Below are 20335 nucleotides of genomic sequence, written 5' to 3'. Positions count from 1 at the left end.
ACGGAAGGAGTCTGATATCATCTCAGTCCATATCCTGAAAGCCCCATGTATGGTCCTGCAAGGGCTGAGCCTCGGGCTGGCTTCTCTCCARTCCAGTTCCCTCTTGCCTTAGAGCCTGTCAGTTTTGAAGTGTCATGTTTGTTTCTCTGTTAACAAAAGTGGGGGTTTGCTACAGCCAGGGAACTCGCTACCAGCTCAGGAATTAAAATAACTCAAAATGACTTTCATTTCAGGCAGTTTAGCACTTCCAAATAGAAATGATTTGGCTCAAAAACATTACAGGTGATTCTCATCCACTATCAGCCTCCCTCACCRATCTCATTCACACACACTGTAATTCATATTCCTAGTAAACTGAGTCTGTTGTTCATTAACATTCACATGTTTAATGCTAACCCAGCTCCTCAGCCTGCATAAATCAATGTTGTTCCATTGATTTCAGTTGAGCTACATCAGCTGAAGTTCTAGCTTATTTCAAAAGTAGAAAAATAATTGCTTAATTCTATGCAATTTTCAGTCTGACCTTTTGAATTTAGAACTGGCTCCTGAAAAATAACATTTTCTACTTCAGAGATCAATCTTCTCTCTTACCACACCCACACTGTTGCACAGCCCTGCTGTCTTCATGTTTGAGCGAGACTGCAAATGCTTTTATAGTCTTTCTTTCTTTCACCAACCAGCATCAACCATGGGTATAGCTAGTTTCCAGTCTTTGTTCCAACTTCTCTCTCTCTTCAGATATAGAGCTGCAGCTGCAACCTATTATTTGTAAGTGCTATAGCTTTCGTCAGACCATCCAACATTGTGAAGGAACAAAAACAAAACAAGACAGAACAAATCTTGCAGTTTATAATCTGTCTGTGCAAGCAGAAGCTCCATATTGAAGCCATTTTCATCCAGATAAGGCTCTCATAGATAACCATATATTGCCTTCTGTATTATGCAGATAACAGTTTTAGATAGGTGCACAGTATTGATKCTTTGTTTTCACACTCTCAAATTTATTTTCACATTTTCCACAAAAGTTTTTCACTGTTTGSCTCATTACTTTGGCCCATTTTTCAGTTCTTGCTCAGGTAAGAACCTGGTTGAATGAAAACTATATAGCTAGTTATTGTTCATATGGTTTAATAATTGTATGAATTCCATTTTTCACAGTGCAAACACTTCTGCTTTCTGGTACAGCAAAAATGATGATACCACTTAGTGTTTTAATTGTGCACAGAATCTAAGATAACTGCTGTGTCCCTTAAAAGTAGCAGGTTTTGTGTAGTAGACAAAACTCTAAGCAGTTTATGTTTCTTCTGTATTTTTTTCTAAGCAAACTAAAATCAGTTTTCAATCAGTTTAGTTCAGCCTAGCTTTATAGTGAGAATGAAGAAAAAGGAAATGGGTTTTGGTGGGGSGGAGGGAAGGAGGAAACATGCATTTGCTAATGGCATGGTGAAAACTTTGCTTCCATATTCATTCTAAATAAACATGAAAAATGTTTGGCATATGATTGTAGGAAGAATTCATCCACTGCACATTGTCTTTGTCATAGTAAACCTACAGAAACATGTTGCTGATTGCAAACAATTCACAGCATGCACAGCTAGGTTTGACATTGCCAAGATATTTGTAAGTTGAATGATGTGACTTTGCTTATTTAATAGCATGTTTGCCTCCTTGTGCCTCTTTAAGAGACAGTGCGAGTCCAGAAGAATTTTTTAATATCAAGTTTATGTTTTCTTTCTACTTCCAGGTKTTATAACAATTGTTGCTTGCAATATTCCAAGAAGTTTTCTTCCTACTTCCATTGCTTGCTTGCTGATTTTGAAGTTTTATTGAGCAACCTAATTAGTATAAATATATATGTAAACTGCATATATGGATTTCTGCTGTCATGCTTGCTTTTAATTGCTTTACAATAGATCTGAGGACAGTGTCTATTTTGAACTTGTACTTAAGAGCTAGCCTTTTATATTAGTATTACTTTCCTTCTTTCTAGGCTCTTAAGGATGATGATGCTGAGACTGGGCTGACTGATGGGGAAGAGAAAGAAGAACCCAAAGAAGTGGAGAAACTAGGGAAAATCCAATATTCTTTGGATTATGACTTCCAGAATAACCAGGTTTGAAGCACACAATCTGTGCYGTTTCATTTCTATGTGGGCAAGGGAAGAGTGAAGTAACACATTTAGGTACTGTAGGTACTTCTGAAAACCTTRTTTGCTTCCACTGAGTAGAGAGAGCAAGCAAGACTGAAGGTTCATGATAGAAGTACTACTAAATTGATATTCAGTATATTCTGAATCCATATTACATCTTTAATCAAAATTGAATACTTGATTTTATCTAATTATTAGTAGTACTTTATATTAAAGTATCACCAATCAATATGAAACCACATTATACTATGGAGTCTACATACAGACAGTAAAAGATAGCATCTGCCTTCAGACGTTTAAAATGGAAGCAAAGAAAAGATGGGAAAAAGGAAAGTAACATGGAAGTAAGGTGATTCATCAGCAGTCTTTTAGCAAGTTCGTAAGACTACCGGGAGTAGCTTCCTGTCACTGTATCAAGACCCCACTTTGCCTTATTAACTTGCTGCATYAGATTCTGCTGTTCCCCATAAAAGTATGTCTATCAGCCAACAGACAGTTTTATACTAGATTCCAAATAAAAAGATCTATCTCCCAAAGAACAGGAAAGTTGGACAGAAAGAATCTCCAGTCAAGGGCTGATACTCCTTCTGTAGTATTTTCTGATGCTGAGGTGTTACATTGGTAAGACCAAACTTTGGCATACTTCCCCAGGTTTTCAGTAGGAAAAGAGACTCTAATGTGATGTAAATATAGAACCAACCCACTTAACAGGTCTGGTCAGGCCAGCATTCTGGGATAGCCTGTATTTTTCCCACTCTGTGGCTTCTTGCCATGGTTGTGGTCACCTTCATCAATTACTACAATTTGTAGGCTCTCGTTAAAACTCACTGTTCTTCACTTTAGGGCAAAACACATGAAAACATCTTCCTTACTTCTACTGCATGTCTTCCAGTGAAATTGAAAACACATATCACATATTTCATTTTTTAACAACTTCAATCAAAACACATCATTCTTCTCTATTTAGGGAAAAAAAATGACTACTGAACTGAAATCCTTGTTAACTCYARCTGCGTCTGAACTGACTTCTACATGTACTTGTGACTTATTTCCACAGTATGAATTCAGATTCTTTATCTGATGCTGTTTATGTAATGCAGCACACTCACTTGTTGSAAGACAAAGAACAGAAAGAAAAATTAAGAAAATTCTCTGTGTCAGCAGCAGTTTATTTGCAGACAGTTATGATCTGGCATAATATATAGTATTTCCCCATCTTTTTGACTGTCTTCTGACTACCCATGCTTGTTTGTCAAAGCAGGAYACAAAAGAATTCGGAAGCTTTTCAAGAACCTATGGCAAAAGTACCTTTTCCTCAACTCCCAAAGCAAACTCTTCAACAAAATCCTTCTCCCAGTTCATGTGATGAGTCACACTGATCCCTCTTGAAATCAGTATGAAATACTGGATCCTTCAAAAGCAGAAGATCTAAAGGGGGAAAGCAAAATCTGCAAATGTGTTCTGACAAATGTATTTTAGTTTTCTTAGAATATAAAAACAAGCTTTCTTTATGAATTTTGTTGAAGGAAATGTCATGTTGATTTTTAGAACTATACAAAAGGAAATAGGATGAGAGAGCAACAACTCTGTGAAAGTGTGTAGTATTTAATTAAGGTAATAAATTATTTGAGTTATTCCTATTTTATTTTGCTGCCCTAAACTGGGTTGCACTCTGGAATTTGTTTGGGGATAGATAATACAAAAAAGTAAAACAAGAGGTTTAGTTAGGTTGTTGTAGCTTGGTGGCATGAAACTACAAACCAGAAATTCATTTGTTATTCACCATATTACAGAGGATTAAAAATGGAGATGAGATGACCAAAGTACTCTTCAGAGCCTGATGCTTCAGTTTTAGGGAGAGAAATTTTCAAAGGGAGGTGAATTGCTTTTCCACTATTAACTAAAAGTCATAGACTTGTCTTTCACTCTTTGATGTGAAAGACTTGATGTAGACGCTGAGCCTATTAATGTATTTATGAACGATTATGCATTTAGAATAACAATGAGAGCAAAAAGGGAAAAGTGTTCGATACAGCTAAAGAAAAATGCTTCATGGAGCYTAAGAGCCCACAGGTGGGAAGGGGTGCAGGCCATACTATGAATTTAAAATCAGCAGAAATAAATCCAACTTTGAAGAATATCTTGAATCTAGGAGCTTCCTAGCCTGACTATAGTGTTCTGTTTTCCAGTTGTTGGAGTTTGTGTTTCAAAGAGTTCATCCATGAGAGGAGCAAATACTTGGCAAATGCACTCATTTAGAAGAACGTTTTTTCAGATTTATTTCCCAGTTCTTAATCTCTTGTCTTCAGGTTGATCTTAGTGAGTCTCATGAATATTTATATTAGTTCCACGTCCATGAAACGAAGATTAAAAATATATTCCTCCCCCTAACTTCCTTCTGCTGATGAGGCCTAACATAGATTGAGAGGTCTACATATTATTATAGTATAAACTGTAGTAGAGATCAGTTTAGAACAATATAAGCCTTCATTTATAATACTCAAAAATGGCCAMTGCATTTAAAAGTTTCAAATGTAATCCCACTTTATTTTTAAAATGACATTTAAGAAACTAATTTGCCTGTCTTGCAATGAAATGAAGAATTGACATTAGAACTTAGTTACTAGAAATTACGTGGTTTTTTTTTTTCTTTTTCTTTTTTTTTTTTTTTTGAAAACATTATCCATAGGTAACTTAGGTTACTTAGGTAACTGCAAGACTCACTTGTTTTCAGTGGCGTTCTACCTGAAGATTTGTACTTGATGTATATCCTTGTTGCGTTTGAGGGTGAGGAGGGTTCTGTGTTGAGGATTTAGAATACAAATTTTGTGGTCAAAATTATACATTCTTGATTGTTTAATAATGTGATTTCTATTCATGGTGTTCAGCATAGAAAAATAATTCACAAGAGGCAACAGCAATTGAAAGTTATTTGATTGCAGTCTTTAAAAAGATGAATTCTGTATTTAGCTGTAATCAGCTGCCCTTTAAAAATCTCTTTTCTGCTTAAAAACAGCCTTTGTAGAGTCTGCATCTGCCATAATTGGTTTTGTAGGCTATAGCTTTGGTTCTGTTGCCTTCCTTGAAGAGTTTCCTAAAAGGGGGAAGACAGTTTTTCATAGACCAGAAATAACGCACAYGTGTGTGTGTATCTGTGTGTGTGTTCCTGTGTGTGTGTATTTTTCTGTTACATTTTTTTTATAAATACCTATTTGAAATTTCATTCTGCTGTTTTTCTCTCTTTTCAGCTTTTGGTTGGGATCATCCAAGCAGCTGAGCTGCCTGCATTAGATATGGGTGGTACATCTGATCCCTATGTGAAAGTTTTCCTTCTACCTGATAAGAAGAAGAAATAYGAGACAAAAGTGCACAGAAAGACCCTTAACCCTGTTTTCAATGAGCAATTTACATTCAAGGTATTTTTTGAAACRTCTTTCTTTAATCACTATGCATGCTAGTCATCTCATGCTACAAAATCAGACACATCTTAGTTTATTGGTAACCAAGGCATAGTGAATTTTTCAGTTGCAGAAACCTCTGAAATTCAATCTAATGATAAGAAYGGTATAACTCAGGGACAGATCCTCACCAGGTGTAAAAGACTTGAGCTATCCTGATTTATGGCAGTCTGATTCATATGTAATGGTCGGAGACTACTTATAAGAAAATAGGAAAAGAGTGACATTTTGATAAATGTCAGGTGAATTTTACTAAAACTAAAGCATTTTCTTTAAATATCTTTGTTGTCTGATTTATGAATTTCAGTATACCATTTCTTTTTCCCTCAAAAATAAATTAAAACTCAAGGAAGGCAAATGGATGAAGGAAAACACATCAGATTAATCTTGTTGCACTTTGCATCTATCCTGTCATATCAATTCTTTACTATACTACTTTACATATAAGAAGAAATTCTGACTGAGGTTAATGATAYCAATATTAAATAACTGTAGTCAGGATTAACATTGTAATATTAAAGTTTTTCTGATAGTATCTATCAATAGTGTCTTCCTAAAACTGTAGCCATGCCTAAACTCCAATTAAATACAATAAAGGAATTCAATTCAGCATGTTTCAAAGGCCTTCTCCTAATGTAGATTTCTCTGCTGYTACTTTAGGCCTTTCTCTCTATGCCCAGTCTTATAATGACAGCTACAGATTGAAAACAGGAACAGGGAAAGTCTCAGGCTGTGTAATCATTCAATGAGAAAGATATCCCTGGAGGTCACAACTACTACTGCATGCATAAGCTTATTTTTTCCCTTGAAGATAATAATCTTTTGTGGGGATGAATTTTTTTCTTGCGCTTTCCTAAGAGACTATTTAAAAGAAAACAGAGTTATAAATTACAGATTCCAGTGCAGCACACACAAACGAAAAAAAAAAAGAGACAGAAATAACCAATAATSCTGTCATTGAAAATGAAGGCACAAATTATAAATCAGAGCATCCACTCCTGGGCTATAATGTCCACTTGTTTTCAGTCACATCTTTAATATTCAGATTTTACTCTCCAGAAGAAAATTACAGCTTTCTAAGCAAGAACTGGCAGAGGTGGTTAGGTGCATCTCAGTAAGGTCCTGATCATCCCCTGGATACTGTTTTCTATACTCTAGAGAAAGCCAACCAAGCATGCCAAATACTATCATTCTTCTGGAGACTTCAGTAAAAAAGACAAGTGACCAAGAATATCAGTGAACTAGTGCTGCAATTTTAATAAATGACTTTTCTGGGAACCGCTACAATATTTCACTTATTTTGTCAAAGCCTTGCTCCTCTGAAACACTTGCATARTGCATGGCTGCTGTTGGCAACCCTCCTACCCCTCTATGGCACAGAGCTGCCTCTGGGGCAGCCCGGCTCCATGTTGCTGCCCTGTCCCAGGATTGCAGGTGTGAGCCACCTGCTTTCCTCGCAGTGAAAGGCTGAGGAGAAAGAGAGGGGCTATTTCTCTGCCCTGTTCCTTCTTGAGACCCAAACCCCGTCCCTTATCTTCTTTAGGTGGTTTCTTGTGTTACTCCCCTTCCGTTTCTCAGACACCCATGGTGCAGCTCCGCAGTGCAGGTCTCTCTTAGACTGGGTCCAGAGCAATCTGTCAGGGCAAGAAAAACACTCCTCTGTGTGTGTCTCTACCAGTATCTCACCTGCATTAAGTCAATAGGCTGAATATCTCTGAGCAGAGTAGAAAGCAGGGAAGGGGAACAAGCCTTTAAAGGAGCCAAGAACATCCTCTGTTGCCCCAAACAAGGCTGATGCTGCTTTAGAAGCGCCAAATGGAGGGAGCATAGATCTCCTTGCAAAATAACTARACTTTATTGAAGTCAAGTTAGTGATAAATAAATGAATAAGTGTAGTCTTTTTATGCAATCCAAAAGATGGGATCCATTAAGCAGTATTRTAAACTGATGGAAAAAGAAGCTTTAAAACATTTCTATTTTCCTGGTTTTAATGCTCTGTAAAATGCATATGAAATTATTTAGAATTTTGTCTTCCATACACCCTTGCCTTCTGTAGCTTTTTAGAATGCTAATTATATAACTAATTTATAGAATCAGAATAGATTTTGCTATAGTATTTATTTCCTTTTAATACAATRCACAGCCTTATAGCTCCTGGAATTATTGTACACAATAATGAAAACTGGAGCTGGCCCTCACCTTGAAAAGTTTCTTCTAAACATTATTTAACATGAAGAAGAAAAGCTACTCATGTTATTAGTCAGTATTTTAAAAAGCAAGTCGAAGYCAAACAGTAACAAAGTACGTCGGGCTCCTAGGGTTTAAACAGACYGGAACATATAGCTGTTAGCATGGCCAATTATAATGCCATGCTTTCATTTCTCTTTTTGTATAGACAATTAATAAAGAAATGTTTACTGAAACCCATGGAAACCATTTATGCTTSCAAAATATATTCAAATTGAGCAAGTATTCAATGTTAAGTCCAAACAAYTCCTCAATCAGACTTTTCCAGACAGCCACTCAAGTGTAGCTTACCTGAACTGCACATCTTTGTCTGAATATTAAAAATGTGACTCATAAACATCTTAACCTACAGCATCTGTCCGAAGCCCGTCAGAGCAGCTGGAGAATTAGTCAGAACTTGGCTTTCTGCCACCACGATTTCTAACTGTGCAATGTGACTTAGAATGAACCTTAGTGTCTACAGTGTGAAAGGTATAATAATGAAAAATATGCCTTGGCAAGTAATAGGTAGTTGTACTGTAAGAGAACTATTCAGTGTCTAATTACTTTGTGTCAGATACAGTAAGCCAATTCTGTTTTTTCATCAGTCTGAGAGCTACCCATTTCTAAGTGATGACAGCTGATTTATTGAGGAAAAGATACTATTGTGTTAAAAGTTCATATGTCTTCAGTGCAAATAATTGGGCTTCCCGTTTCAGTTTCATCACCCACAAATAATTTGGAGTGGAATGGAAAAAACCCAGAGAGTGATGAGTGAGCTGCCACCTGSTTCTATTGAGTGCTATAGCCTCTTCTCAAAAAATACTGCATCTGGTGATGCTGAAACAAATATACCTCATAATTTTCCCTGCAGTTCAATTTACCTGAGATGACAGCTGATAAACCAAAGAAATAGATTTGCATTGTAGTGGACTCATCTTTATTGTCTGAGAGTTTGTCATTTTTCTCTCCTTTACAGGTGCCATACTCAGAGCTGGGTGGAAAAACTTTAGTGATGGCAGTTTATGACTTTGATCGTTTCTCCAAACATGATATCATTGGGGAATATAAAGTTGCGATGAACACAGTGGACTTTGGTCATGTGACAGAGGAGTGGAGAGACTTGCAAAGTGCTGAGAAGGAAGAGGTAGGAAAAATCATTTGTTTTTGTCAGGATGCTTTTATCCTCAGCTGGAGAAACAGTAAAACAAGCAACATCTTTTTGCCAAGACAGTTCCCATCTGCTATCAGAATTTTTGATAAGCATCTTTTTCAATACTACATGCTATTGGCATGCTACACTCTCCTGTATTAATCCTACTTTTAGGATATTTTTAAATCAATCTTTCTGATACTTTAAGCGACATATTAAGGAAATTTTCATGAGCTTGACTTTTTCTTGAGTTGGTACGGTCTGTGTACCTAAAATTTGCATTTTAAAAGAGCAGTGTGCACATAGGCTTTTTGTGGCCATAATAGTTCTGAATGTTTGCATCTCAAAACATCTTATTGTGTGTGAAGATAATGGCAGATCTTCATTGAAATACTTTACTGTTTTATTGAACTGCTATACAATAATAATCGTTGATTAGAATTATGCATTTAACAAAGATCTTGGAATGAGCAGCATCTTCTCTACTATTGATCACCTTATACTATTTTCCTCTCTCTGTCAACATCTTGTAGGTTCTTTATTTAGTAAGTACATGTACACCAGATACTTTTTGGAAATATTTCGTAACTAAATTTTGCATTCTGTGAGATTCTTCATACTGACGAGGCCACCTTTTTACTTACTATAAGAACATTTTCTACTCAGTTTTACTTTATTTTTCCTTTTGATTGSTAGATAATATCTGCCAACTCATAATAGTCAGAGTGCACAGCATGCTTCAGTTCTCTGKTGAGAGAAGAATGAATTCTAGTCTCACTTCCTTGTTGTCTGATTTAGCTAATAAACTGCTTTGTATTCCAACCTCAGCTTCTATAATTAAAAGAACAATCTTTGGATGACATTTTTCCTTAATACAGRTGATGAAAAGCTGAGTATTGGATTCAGAATACAAGTTGAGCACAATCCAGCAAATAATTTTTTCCATTCCCCTTTTTAATTTTCAACAGCACCATGCTGCCTTCTTAGATTTTGAAAGATGGTAGATTTCATAGTCTTGCCTTTTACAGTGTTGTTTTTGAAGAGTATATTTTCAGATCTATTTCTTCTACTTCTTATTAATTTGAAAGTTATTTCTACATTGAGGCTGTCCTGCATGGGATTTTTTTTGATTGGGACATTATTTGCAGGACTTTCTAATTGAAATTGCCTGTGACATTGATAACCACAATACCCAGTGTATTTTTCTTCCACTCTTAGAGCTAAAAATGAAAATGCAAAAACTTYTACACTTCAAGGGCTTTATGCCTTTGAAGTCCAAACACACTGGAGAGCTAAAAATGTGAAATTAGAGTGTTCTAATCCTTCTAAATTTTATTAAGTATCACTAATTCTGAATTCTATAGACTGAACTTTTATTCTACTAATATGTGTGATATGAATGTCTCCTGTTTCTCTGTTGCAAAAAGCATAAAATATAGCCACAAAGTGCACAAAAAAGAATTTAATCTCTACCTTTTTAATATAAATTTAACCTTTTAGAACATAAACAATAATATTCCCATACATAGGTGACTGATAATATGGTAGAGATTAGAGTGGGCTTTCATTTACATTGTGGAACAAAACACTGGATTTGCTATCTCACATTCACAGACTGACCCACTCCCTTGATTCCTTCATAAAGTTCCTACTCTGCTAATACAAAATGATGTTAAAGTAGCTTGAAAAAGGTATTGACCAGTGTAAGCTCCTTCTAGTACTGAAATATTTTAAGGTATAAGAAGCAGAAATACTTTCTGACTTGAAAGGAACTTTTTATTGAAATAAAAGAAGGTAGTTCAAAGAAATAATTCTTATGGTATTTGGAAACTGGAAGAGTATTTCAAGAAGTCTGAACAATTTGCAGCAGGGTATAAATCTAAGATGATCCTTATTTGTRCTTTCAGAGCCCAACTGAACTGGCAGATGTGTAGTTTTACATATATTTGTCATTTGTTTATGCAAATACCATATTTGCATGAGGGTCATGGTAACTAGAAGAGACTAGCTTTTTTCAATACTTATTTGAGCTTCTGCCCTCACCTTTTTTCATATTTCATGTGCTGCATATGCAGAAAAAACATTGTCATTTTTGTAAAGTTTTTTTTTTAATAGGGCCTTTTTGAAGCCATCACTGAAGTGTGGCTTTTTTTAATAAGAAGCCAGACTATATGATCCTGTGAAAATGTACCTGAAAAAATGTGCTAGCACACACTCCCTTTTTTTTTTTCTTTATAATAAAGAGAGGCTTCTGTTTCACTTCTGCATCTCTGCTCATAAGCATCCAAAGGATCCAGGGAATATGGAAAATTGTCATAACATACAGTAGCTGGAGACTTAGTTAAGCTTAGTTTTCTGTGTGATAAAATTGTTGCTTCTCTACAAGAGCTCTTGAGCTTACTGTACAAATAAAATGTGATCCCATAGAAACCAGTTAGGCAAGAGTTAGGTAAGTCAAGTATCGTTAAACCGAAATGTCTTCATTTGTGTTTGTACTGTTTTAGAACCTTTACCACACCTATGTTGAGCCTGATTTAAAGAATTGCTTAGCACAATGTAGGGAAGAAATCTCTACCAAAAACCAAGAGAGTTACATCCTTAATGGTCTGGGGAGCCGTGTTCCACAGGAAATGTCATTCGTGTTTCCATGTTTGACTACTGCCAAGTAGCTCMCTGTCTTCAGTGTGCCAGCCTCTTYGCTCAGCAGCAAAGAYGCCAGACAAACTTTAGCTGGCAATATGTATGCCATAATAAGCAAGGGACAGAGAGCGGCAGGAGAGCGGTATCAGCTAATACAGCAGGCTGTGCAGGATTTGCAGCAGACATAATGCACCAAAACCCAAAGTTAAACAGAGTGCCTATAGTAGGACCAGGCATACCTGGTGCTTAGTGGGTTTTGGTCTCCTGCAACAATTAAGGCTGATACTTTCACAGCTTGTCTGAGGCAATCTGTGTCACTTCATATCACTGTTAGCTACTAGGAAATGTCCAAAACTTCAGAGTAATACTACTTTACTTTTTGATCTRTCTGGCATTTTATAACTATCAGGTGGTGAGGAGATGGAGAACACCTGGGAAGCTGAAATAGGTTAACAGAAACATTTTATCTTATGTAKACTGCACATGTGTGTAACTTCAAGACATTTTTTATAGTACAGAATTGTTACTATGGACTTTGGCTTGCAAATACGCACATGAAGCAGTACCCTGGCTTCAGAATTAACAAATACGGTACTGCAAGTGCAAAGGCCAACATGATTTACCTAAGCCAGATGTGTAGCAACAGACATGTCCTTATATCTTGTTAGTGATTATAAGCATGGTGTGGCAGCCTGGCTCACTAGTTGTAAGAAAACATGATAAATTTGGAGTTAAAACCTTAAGCAACTGGATTTCCTCCCAAAATTGTATGACAGATGTAATTATGTTTTAACACAAAAAATCTTTACAAAATAGTTTACATTTTGTAATTGCAAAATGTGAATTTGTCCCTGAAAAGTGTATCTGTAGATAGTCTATACCATGTGAAGAATAGCATGTTTTGTTTTGTTTTTCGCCCTTACGGCATTTGGATAGATGTGTTACTTCCTAACAACCTACCACTAATTAGAATTCTAAATATATTGTCGATTAAGTGTACCAAACTATTCTTAATGTTTTCATTATGACCTGAAAACAAGATGTATACCAAAGCACATCAGAGGCAAACATGACCAATTGCTTTGAAATAGTCGTCTAGGTGGCATCGGTAGATTCATTTCACTTTATGCAGAATTCAGTTGGTGCACATCATAGAATATACAATTTAATGAGCACTATAACCGCAGAAGAGGATATAATTTTACAAGCAGTTATTCTTCTTTTTGCTCATAAAGCTCCATTGTACTTTCCATCCTTTTTTCTATATGGGCTTGAAATTCGTGGCAGAGGATGAAGGTTTAATGAAATATTTGAAGATTACCTACCTCTCAAGGCCCAGCCATTTGAATGGCATCTCTGTGACATTCCATTCTCTTCTGGGAAAAGTCTTATTAATATGTTTACTGGTTAAGCACTTGGAAAGTAAAAGACTACATAAACTTTTGTTATGACTGTGGAGTGCTTTGGGAGTGTACTAGTCTGCGCAATGACTGCTAAGTATTGGAGAGGCCACTATTAATGAGCTAAGTACTTGAATCCTTTTTCCCCAGCTGCTTTTAGCTCTACTACCTTTGTGAATATATGGTGGGTGGTGTATCTAATAGTCCTTCAGTCTTGTATGACTGAGAGCATGGCAGGGAAGAATGGTAGATACTGAAAGATTGTTCTCTATTACCAAGTCTGACATATAATGGTTTGGGCAGAGAGTGTAAAAAAACAGATGATAGGAGTTTGCTCCTCTGTGTCATCTACCAGATGTCACTACCATTAACTTTATCTGAGTACACACTGCATTTAATATCTGTTATCACTCCAGTACAGAAGGCCAGACAGACCTCTCCTTCGGTCACAGCAGTATGAATCATATTGAGAGTCATCTCCTGCATACTTCAACCAATTTCTCTCCAGACACTTTGTTATATTGGCACTTAAATTCAAAACCTGTCATAGCAAGCATTCCAAGAAATTTGGGGGAGTATGGGAATACAAAGAGGAACAGGAAGGGCTCTCCTTTGAAAGCCGTAGAGAAGCAGAACCTTCTTCCTTGGGGAGAAGGACCTTGCTTGCCAGAATCCAGCACAAACACTTCTGCAGATCCACTAGGAGTGCCAGCGKGTACGACTCCATGCATTATACATCACGACATCCACCATGAATTTGTTTATCTGATGCAGATGTGCTCATGTTGCAGTGTGCTGTATTGGGCACCTTTTGTGCATGGCCCTTGTGGTGGGAACCTGGACACACCAGACAGACAGAGAGCAGTACTACAGCTTCCTTTGTATGCCACGCACAGCCYTGAGCAGGAGAGGTGCCACAGCACTTCCTTGCAGGCACAGGAGATGCAGGCAGTCTGCAACTGGAATATGGAAGTCTAATTCTGTGAAATTTGGCATGTATGCTATTCATACAGATTATTCTTTTCTCCATCTCCAAAAAATAAGTTGAAAGCAAGAGTACCTTCAGTAACCTTCATAGAAGTTGGAGATTGACAAAACTGGTAAGCCATCTAGCTCATTGCATCCTCAGCACTGACACTTGCAGAGAGTTTAGAGGAAAGGACATTTGTAAAAATGTCACTGTCAAATCACAGCAGCAAATCACTGTCATTTTCCGTTRTACCAGAGATGGACAGACGATCTAATAGGCCTCTTCCCATCTCTAATAATAACTCTTAGCTCTTATACAGCTTTGCAGATATCATAGTGCTTTGCAAAAGAAAGTATCATTATCCCTATGGAGATGCTGTCAGAGTGTCAGACAAATTTAAAATGTGAGGTTGCCTTTATTTAGCTGCATATTAAATTGGATCACTACGTTTTCTGCATGGTATTCAAGTTTTCTCAAGTTCACCCCATCTTACAACCACTTAAAACTTTAAATTTTAAATCTAAGGACCTTTTAATTTTCAAATTTTGTGGCAGAGTTGCATACAGTAAATGCACTATGTTAAACATGCATAGAGTAGTGCAACGGCTGTCCTCAAGAGGAACTGAATTTGATAGTGAGACAGGGAACAGAACAGAATCTCTTAAAATATGGGAGATGGCTTAAGTCTGAGGATAARCAAGCCTGATGTGAAATTCTTCAACAGCTAATTATCTGCTTTTCATCTTGAAATTTAAGATATTAAAATGCTATGATTTGAAACGTAAAACCCTATGATTCAAATAGAGCAGTTGCAACTCTTCATTCCAGGCTATTAGAATTCTACATTTCTTTTCTCACCTTTCATATTGAAATTTTCGGCAATCCCACCATGTACCTTTGCTGAATATTCTGTTTCTTTACTCCCTCTCTGGAAAAGAAACCCACCTTTGGAGATCAGAGGCACTCTTGTTTCATAACAAAAAGAACATAATTGGCTTCCTTGAAATCAAAAGGGAAGTTGTCTTGATTCATCTCAAACTATCTTTCTTTACAGACATTAAATTGAATTACAGAGACAGTAAAAATGAAGCAGAAGTACGGAGACAGTGTTAAATTCAGGCTCTGATGGGGCCCATTGGTTTCCGGATAGTATTCTCTCCAGAGATCAGAAAAGCTTGCTTTGCATATTTGTCAGAAACGTACTTATTACCATTGATTTTCAAAAGCAGTAGGGCATCTTGAGGTACAACTGTGCTGACAAAGGGGGTCCTTTGCATCTACATCTTTGCCTGTGCATCTAYGGTCAGTGTAAACATCTAATAATCCATATACAAAATAATATTAATAATGATTTGCAACAAGGCACATTCCTAAAGACCTTGCAGAAATTCACTGAAATGAAATGGAGTTACAAGGCCAAAGGAAGGAAATAGTGGAAGAAAGATTCCCCATTTTTGTCTCTTGTAACATAGTTGTTTTGGTTCTTAATGCTCAAGGATAGGATATTTTTAAAAGCTTGACAGAGAAAATAGGGCAGGCCAACCACGGGAGATTCAAAAGCACTGGACTTGGATGTTAAATGTACAGTAGTATTTGGAAAGCAATGTTTTGAAGAGGTTTTCTGTAATGGCTTTTTAGAAAGATGGYGAGAGAAAGGCTTAAAAATTCATGTTAGCAAGACTTAAGCAGAATCTGCATTGCTTAGATCCTGGAAATACTCTGTGATCTACCTGCAGGTAATTCAGTCAGTTACCATATCAGTCATTTGCATGGGTTGAAGTGTGCTGAGAGGGGAAGGTGCTAAAGGTACGTGATGTGGAGGTGTCTCASATTAAAGCTGCAGAAGGAATTCCAGGGAATTCAGCCACAATCTGCTATGGAGTGTTACCAATTATTAATAATAGCTCTGTAATCCAGGAGAGATTGTATATGCACCTGCAGAATCTGCCATTTGGTGTGAAAGGACCRTAGAATATGCTGTAAATGCAATTTTCCTGKATTATTCTGCACCATGACTTTTATTTATTTTATTTATTTACTTATTCTTCTGATKACAGCATCTGTAAATGCATTATCCAAGGGTAGAATCTGCAGCCCTCACTAGGATTCTAGTCAAAAACTTCGTTAGATGTTTAATATCATATGTCCTTTTGTCCTCTTTCCTTGCAAACCGACAGAGTGACAAAAGTCATTATCTGATTGCTGTTTCATGAACCAGGATGAGGAGCTAAGGGAAGCTGTGAGATGACTGTATCAAAATACTCCATCATAAATGTCATTAGCAGGAAACCTTCTCAGCAACCTTCAGAACAGTGACAGGCAGGAAGGAAGAGCGGCTCTCTCAAAGACGGAGACGGCTTGCTCAGAGAAAAGCTGAGGCATCTGATGTGGCTCTCTTCTTCTATCTTTGTTGTGCCCACTCCATGTAGAACTAAAGGACCATGGTTTCCAGAAAGATCAGAGAAAGATGTATTTCTGAAAAGCTTGAAGACAAAGATTTAGGAATAGTAATCTAAGAGAGAGAGAGATTAGTCATTTCCTTCATTTTTTTTCCTCTCTCAGCTCTTAAACACCAATTTGTACCATGTCAGGGATTACCATAGTAACCATTTAACCTCTTTTCAGAGCCTGTTGTGTTTCAGTTTAGTTTAACAACGTGCTTAACTGGCACTTGAAGCACGTTGCATTGTACCTGTGACACAAATTGGCACCAAATGTCCTTATTTTAGAAAAATCACAGTTAGAATCTGGAACATAGTACTGTATTAGCAGTCTGATGGTATTGGACTTTTATTGTATTTACGATAATATTTTTAAGAGGTAGAAGGCATGAAGTTAGGGCATATTACCAGGTCTTATTTGTAGGCCGGATAGGTAATAGATATAAATAGTGATAACCTGTTCCTAAGTTACCTGTTAGTTAAACTCAACCTTCCACCAAAGGCCCAAGAAATTACTCATATAGACTGTTGATKTAGCTGGATGTTTTTGGTACAGTCAGCCCTGTACCTCTTCCCTCTTTCCTTCTGCAGCCTACTCTGTGATTGTTATTATCATAACACAGAAGAAAAAGACAGTCAGGACATCATGATTTAAATTAGATTCTAAATACTTTGGAATAGTGCAGCCTTTTTCTCTTGTTCGTGTCTAATTCAGTCTTGGTAGGATGCTGTTATACAAAATAATAACTTGCAGGAAAAGCCCTTTTCGTAGAATATCTCTGTTTCTGCATTTTATGTTTTCTTGCCTTGTAGGTTAATGGAAAACTGACATTTCTAGATTTTAGGTTCTTGGTGTCTGTGCCATGTACACAGGTCTTTCAAAGGACTGATCATAGCTAGACTTTCACTTCCAGTCAAACAGATCAAAGCAAGTACTATTATTCTTGGATGTTCATATGTAACTATATATGATACATAAAATTTAAAGAAGAAAATAAGATAGATATAAATGCTTTTCTGTAGCTTATCTGAGCATGTACGTTTATAATTTTGGTGATACACGATTCAATTTGTTTTTTAACCTCTCTGTCATCTAGAGTTCTAATAGTGAGCAAYTTTACTCCAAGATGATGCCACTGTTTAAATTCAAACCATTTTCCCTCTGTCCTCTACCTTTCTCTCCAGACATTTGTATCACCAACCACAGAAGGGAAGGAATTCATAGAACTTGGGCTGATTTCTTAGTTTGTCATTCTTACAGGSTTTTTTTTAACCTCTACCATCATTCCAAACACCTGAATCAGTTAACAATAATCAAGGAGCACTTTTTAGCCTGCACAGCCTTAAGCTGCTGTTACCTGTAGTATCTACACTGGCCAGAGGTCAGAGTTGTGTGACTCATTCCGCCTCCTCTCTCCTCAGCGTGTTCTCATTCTGTGTGTGTGTGAGAGAGCCGAAATAGATCTTACTTTTATGATGTATCTTCTGATGGAACTTAAAAAGCTTTTATGAAGACTTGAATAGTTTTGGCAGCAGCCTTTAACTGCATTTACAATGACCTTTTTTGTTTTGGACAGCTGCCTGGCTGCATAGGTGGATGGAGTGGTACTACAGTTGCTCTGTCCCTTCCACACACAGTTTTCAGGTACAAAATTTTCTCTGTGGAGGACTTGAAAATACTCATTGCCAGAGAATGACTGTTCCTGCTATCTACTGAGAGAAGAATGCAACTCATGTTGAGCTGAGGCCATCAGTGTGTGGATGAAATTCCATTCCGTTCTCCTTCTTGAACCCAGATCCTGTCTGGCTGTTTCTCAGAGCTTCTTGATGGCCTAACACTAGGTAAAGAGAAATATCTTGAATTGAATCCAGTGAAATGGAGGCCTGGACATTCTCCTGAAGATGGTATCTGCAATTACTGTTGCTGAAGTAGCGCCAAAGGCAGGAATTTCCAAACTGGCAATGTGGAAGAGAGTTTGAAGCAGTATGTCGTATGTCATTGCTGCTTGACCAGCTAGGTGCATTCCCCTACAATGGAACAGAATTAGGACTTACTGCCTCTTCCGCCATCACAGATAATCGCAACTAAATTTGAGAGCCCTTCTCCAGTGTCTCTTTCCAATTGTGGCTGATCTTGAGTTCAAATCTCGTTTTCTTAGATGAAAGCCTTGTTCTGAAATTCTTGCTTAAATCACTCCCTGGAAGATTACTGTTATGCAGAGTTTATAACTTGTTTGCGATGCTGTCAGTGTAGAACAGGGCAGTGCGGCTTCTTGGTGGTACAGATGGCTGTAGCCAGATGAGGCCTGARCCCTCCATTAGATCCTTAACCAATTTTCAGTTCTGTTTAAGTTGCTCCTGGTAATCTTCAGAGCTACTGGGTTGCCTGGAACCTAGTTAGTTTACTTTTGGTTTTCCATATCTTCCATAATAACTGAAAATTTGCAGGATCTCTGCTGTTGATTACTAGAGTTCAGGCTTCTGAGCTGGCAGCATCTCACTCTCACGCGAGTGCCTCGAGGTCTGCAGCTGACATCCCCAGCCTCTCTGTTAATGCCCGGCCCAGAATTAGATAGCAGTGAATTATGCTGAAAGTGGTTTTATTCATTCAGACTTTTACATTAATCAGTCAGGCTGAACATTCATTTTMTGTGATGTTTTAGAGCAGGCAAGTTTTCCAGGAGGTCATTTGAATTAATTTTGATTACTCTAATTTTTTTGCTTTTACCTATTGTACAGAAAATAGGTACAACTATTGCAATTCTGCAACACAAAGTAGAAGCTTCAGTTCTCACAGCACATCGCTGTAACCAAGACTCCTTTCTTTTTATATTAATTTTTGTCCCTGCATTTTCTTTTTCTGTCACTCCTAAACATTTTTATATGAAATAAATATCAGAGCCTTCAAAAAACGCTGTTTCCATTTTTTTTTCCATCTGAATGTGATGTTCCATCTAAATATGTACTGGAGTGTGGGCTTCCCCACCCATTTTTGCAATGAGGAACAGTTAATCCCATTGTGATTTGGTGTAGCTAACAATGATATTTCTCCAGGTGTAGGACCATACCTTTCAACATGTCCTTGAAATCATTACAGCATTTAAAATCACTTAAAAGGCATGATCATTTCTTCAGAATGTATGTTTGTGATGGTAAACTCTTGGTTGATTTCTTAATGGACAAWTGTGTGCTTTCAGTTTTATCCATCTGCCTAGCTGAAAAAAATGCACATGCAGTGTATTGAAAGTTACAACCTTCTTATTCAAAAACGTAGAACTCCAAAATAATTAATATTTTCTGATACATAATAATTTTAAATGAGAAGAGATTTTAATTAAGCCCTACTACATTTGCAGCAGCAATCATATGCTTGGATTTTGAGAATATTGGCTTTCTGCTTGGATTTTAACTTCAGAGTTTTACGATTAGTGCAAGTTCCTGCGAGCACAAACACTGGTCACATTATATAAGAATTTAAGACTGAAACTTTCCTGTTTATATCTTCCCTATCTTAAAAATTAGCTTATCATCCTTAAGGATGATATTAGTTTATCATCCTTAAGTGCAACCACTAAATATAAAGCTGAGAATATCTTGTATGTAAACACTGCAAYATGCTTCTTCAACTTTCTAGTGCACCTGTTCATTGATTCATTGGGTTTATCACCAGAGGACACGACTATAGGCGCTCTTCTGACTTGCTGAATATGAGAGTTCTTTAAATTTTATCTGTTTTACTTGCATAGATCCTAAACTAGCTAGCATTAAAATTATCTTTTTTTWAAAAAAATGCCATTTCAAAAGCCTTTTGTTTAGATTAAAAATATTACTATTTCCGTCAAATAGGATATTTTCTAAACAAAATGAGGTTGTCTGCCCTAAATCTGGAGGGCTCCTA

General features: G+C 36.9%; 1 protein-coding gene across 3 annotated transcripts in view; it reads left to right on the top strand.

The window, feature by feature from the left end:
• Positions 1-20335, top strand: part of SYT1 (synaptotagmin 1) — a 269749-nt gene that overhangs the window by 186805 nt on the left and 62609 nt on the right. For 2 of the 3 annotated variants that reach the window (XM_085320510.1, XM_085320511.1), the window contains 3 exons: positions 1991-2113; positions 5398-5565; positions 8813-8980. In XM_085320510.1, coding sequence (XP_085176636.1) covers positions 1991-2113; positions 5398-5565; positions 8813-8980 — 459 coding nt within the window. The remainder of the gene's footprint in view (positions 1-1990; positions 2114-5397; positions 5566-8812; positions 8981-20335) is intronic. The other variant, XM_085320512.1, reaches the window with a different exon arrangement.

Source organism: Rhea americana, unplaced genomic scaffold (genome assembly GCF_003343005.1).
Source record: "Rhea americana isolate MKP2758 unplaced genomic scaffold, rheAme1 scaffold_64, whole genome shotgun sequence".
Classification (NCBI taxonomy): Eukaryota; Metazoa; Chordata; class Aves; order Rheiformes; family Rheidae; genus Rhea; species Rhea americana.
This window is presented reverse-complemented; position numbering and strand designations above follow the sequence as displayed.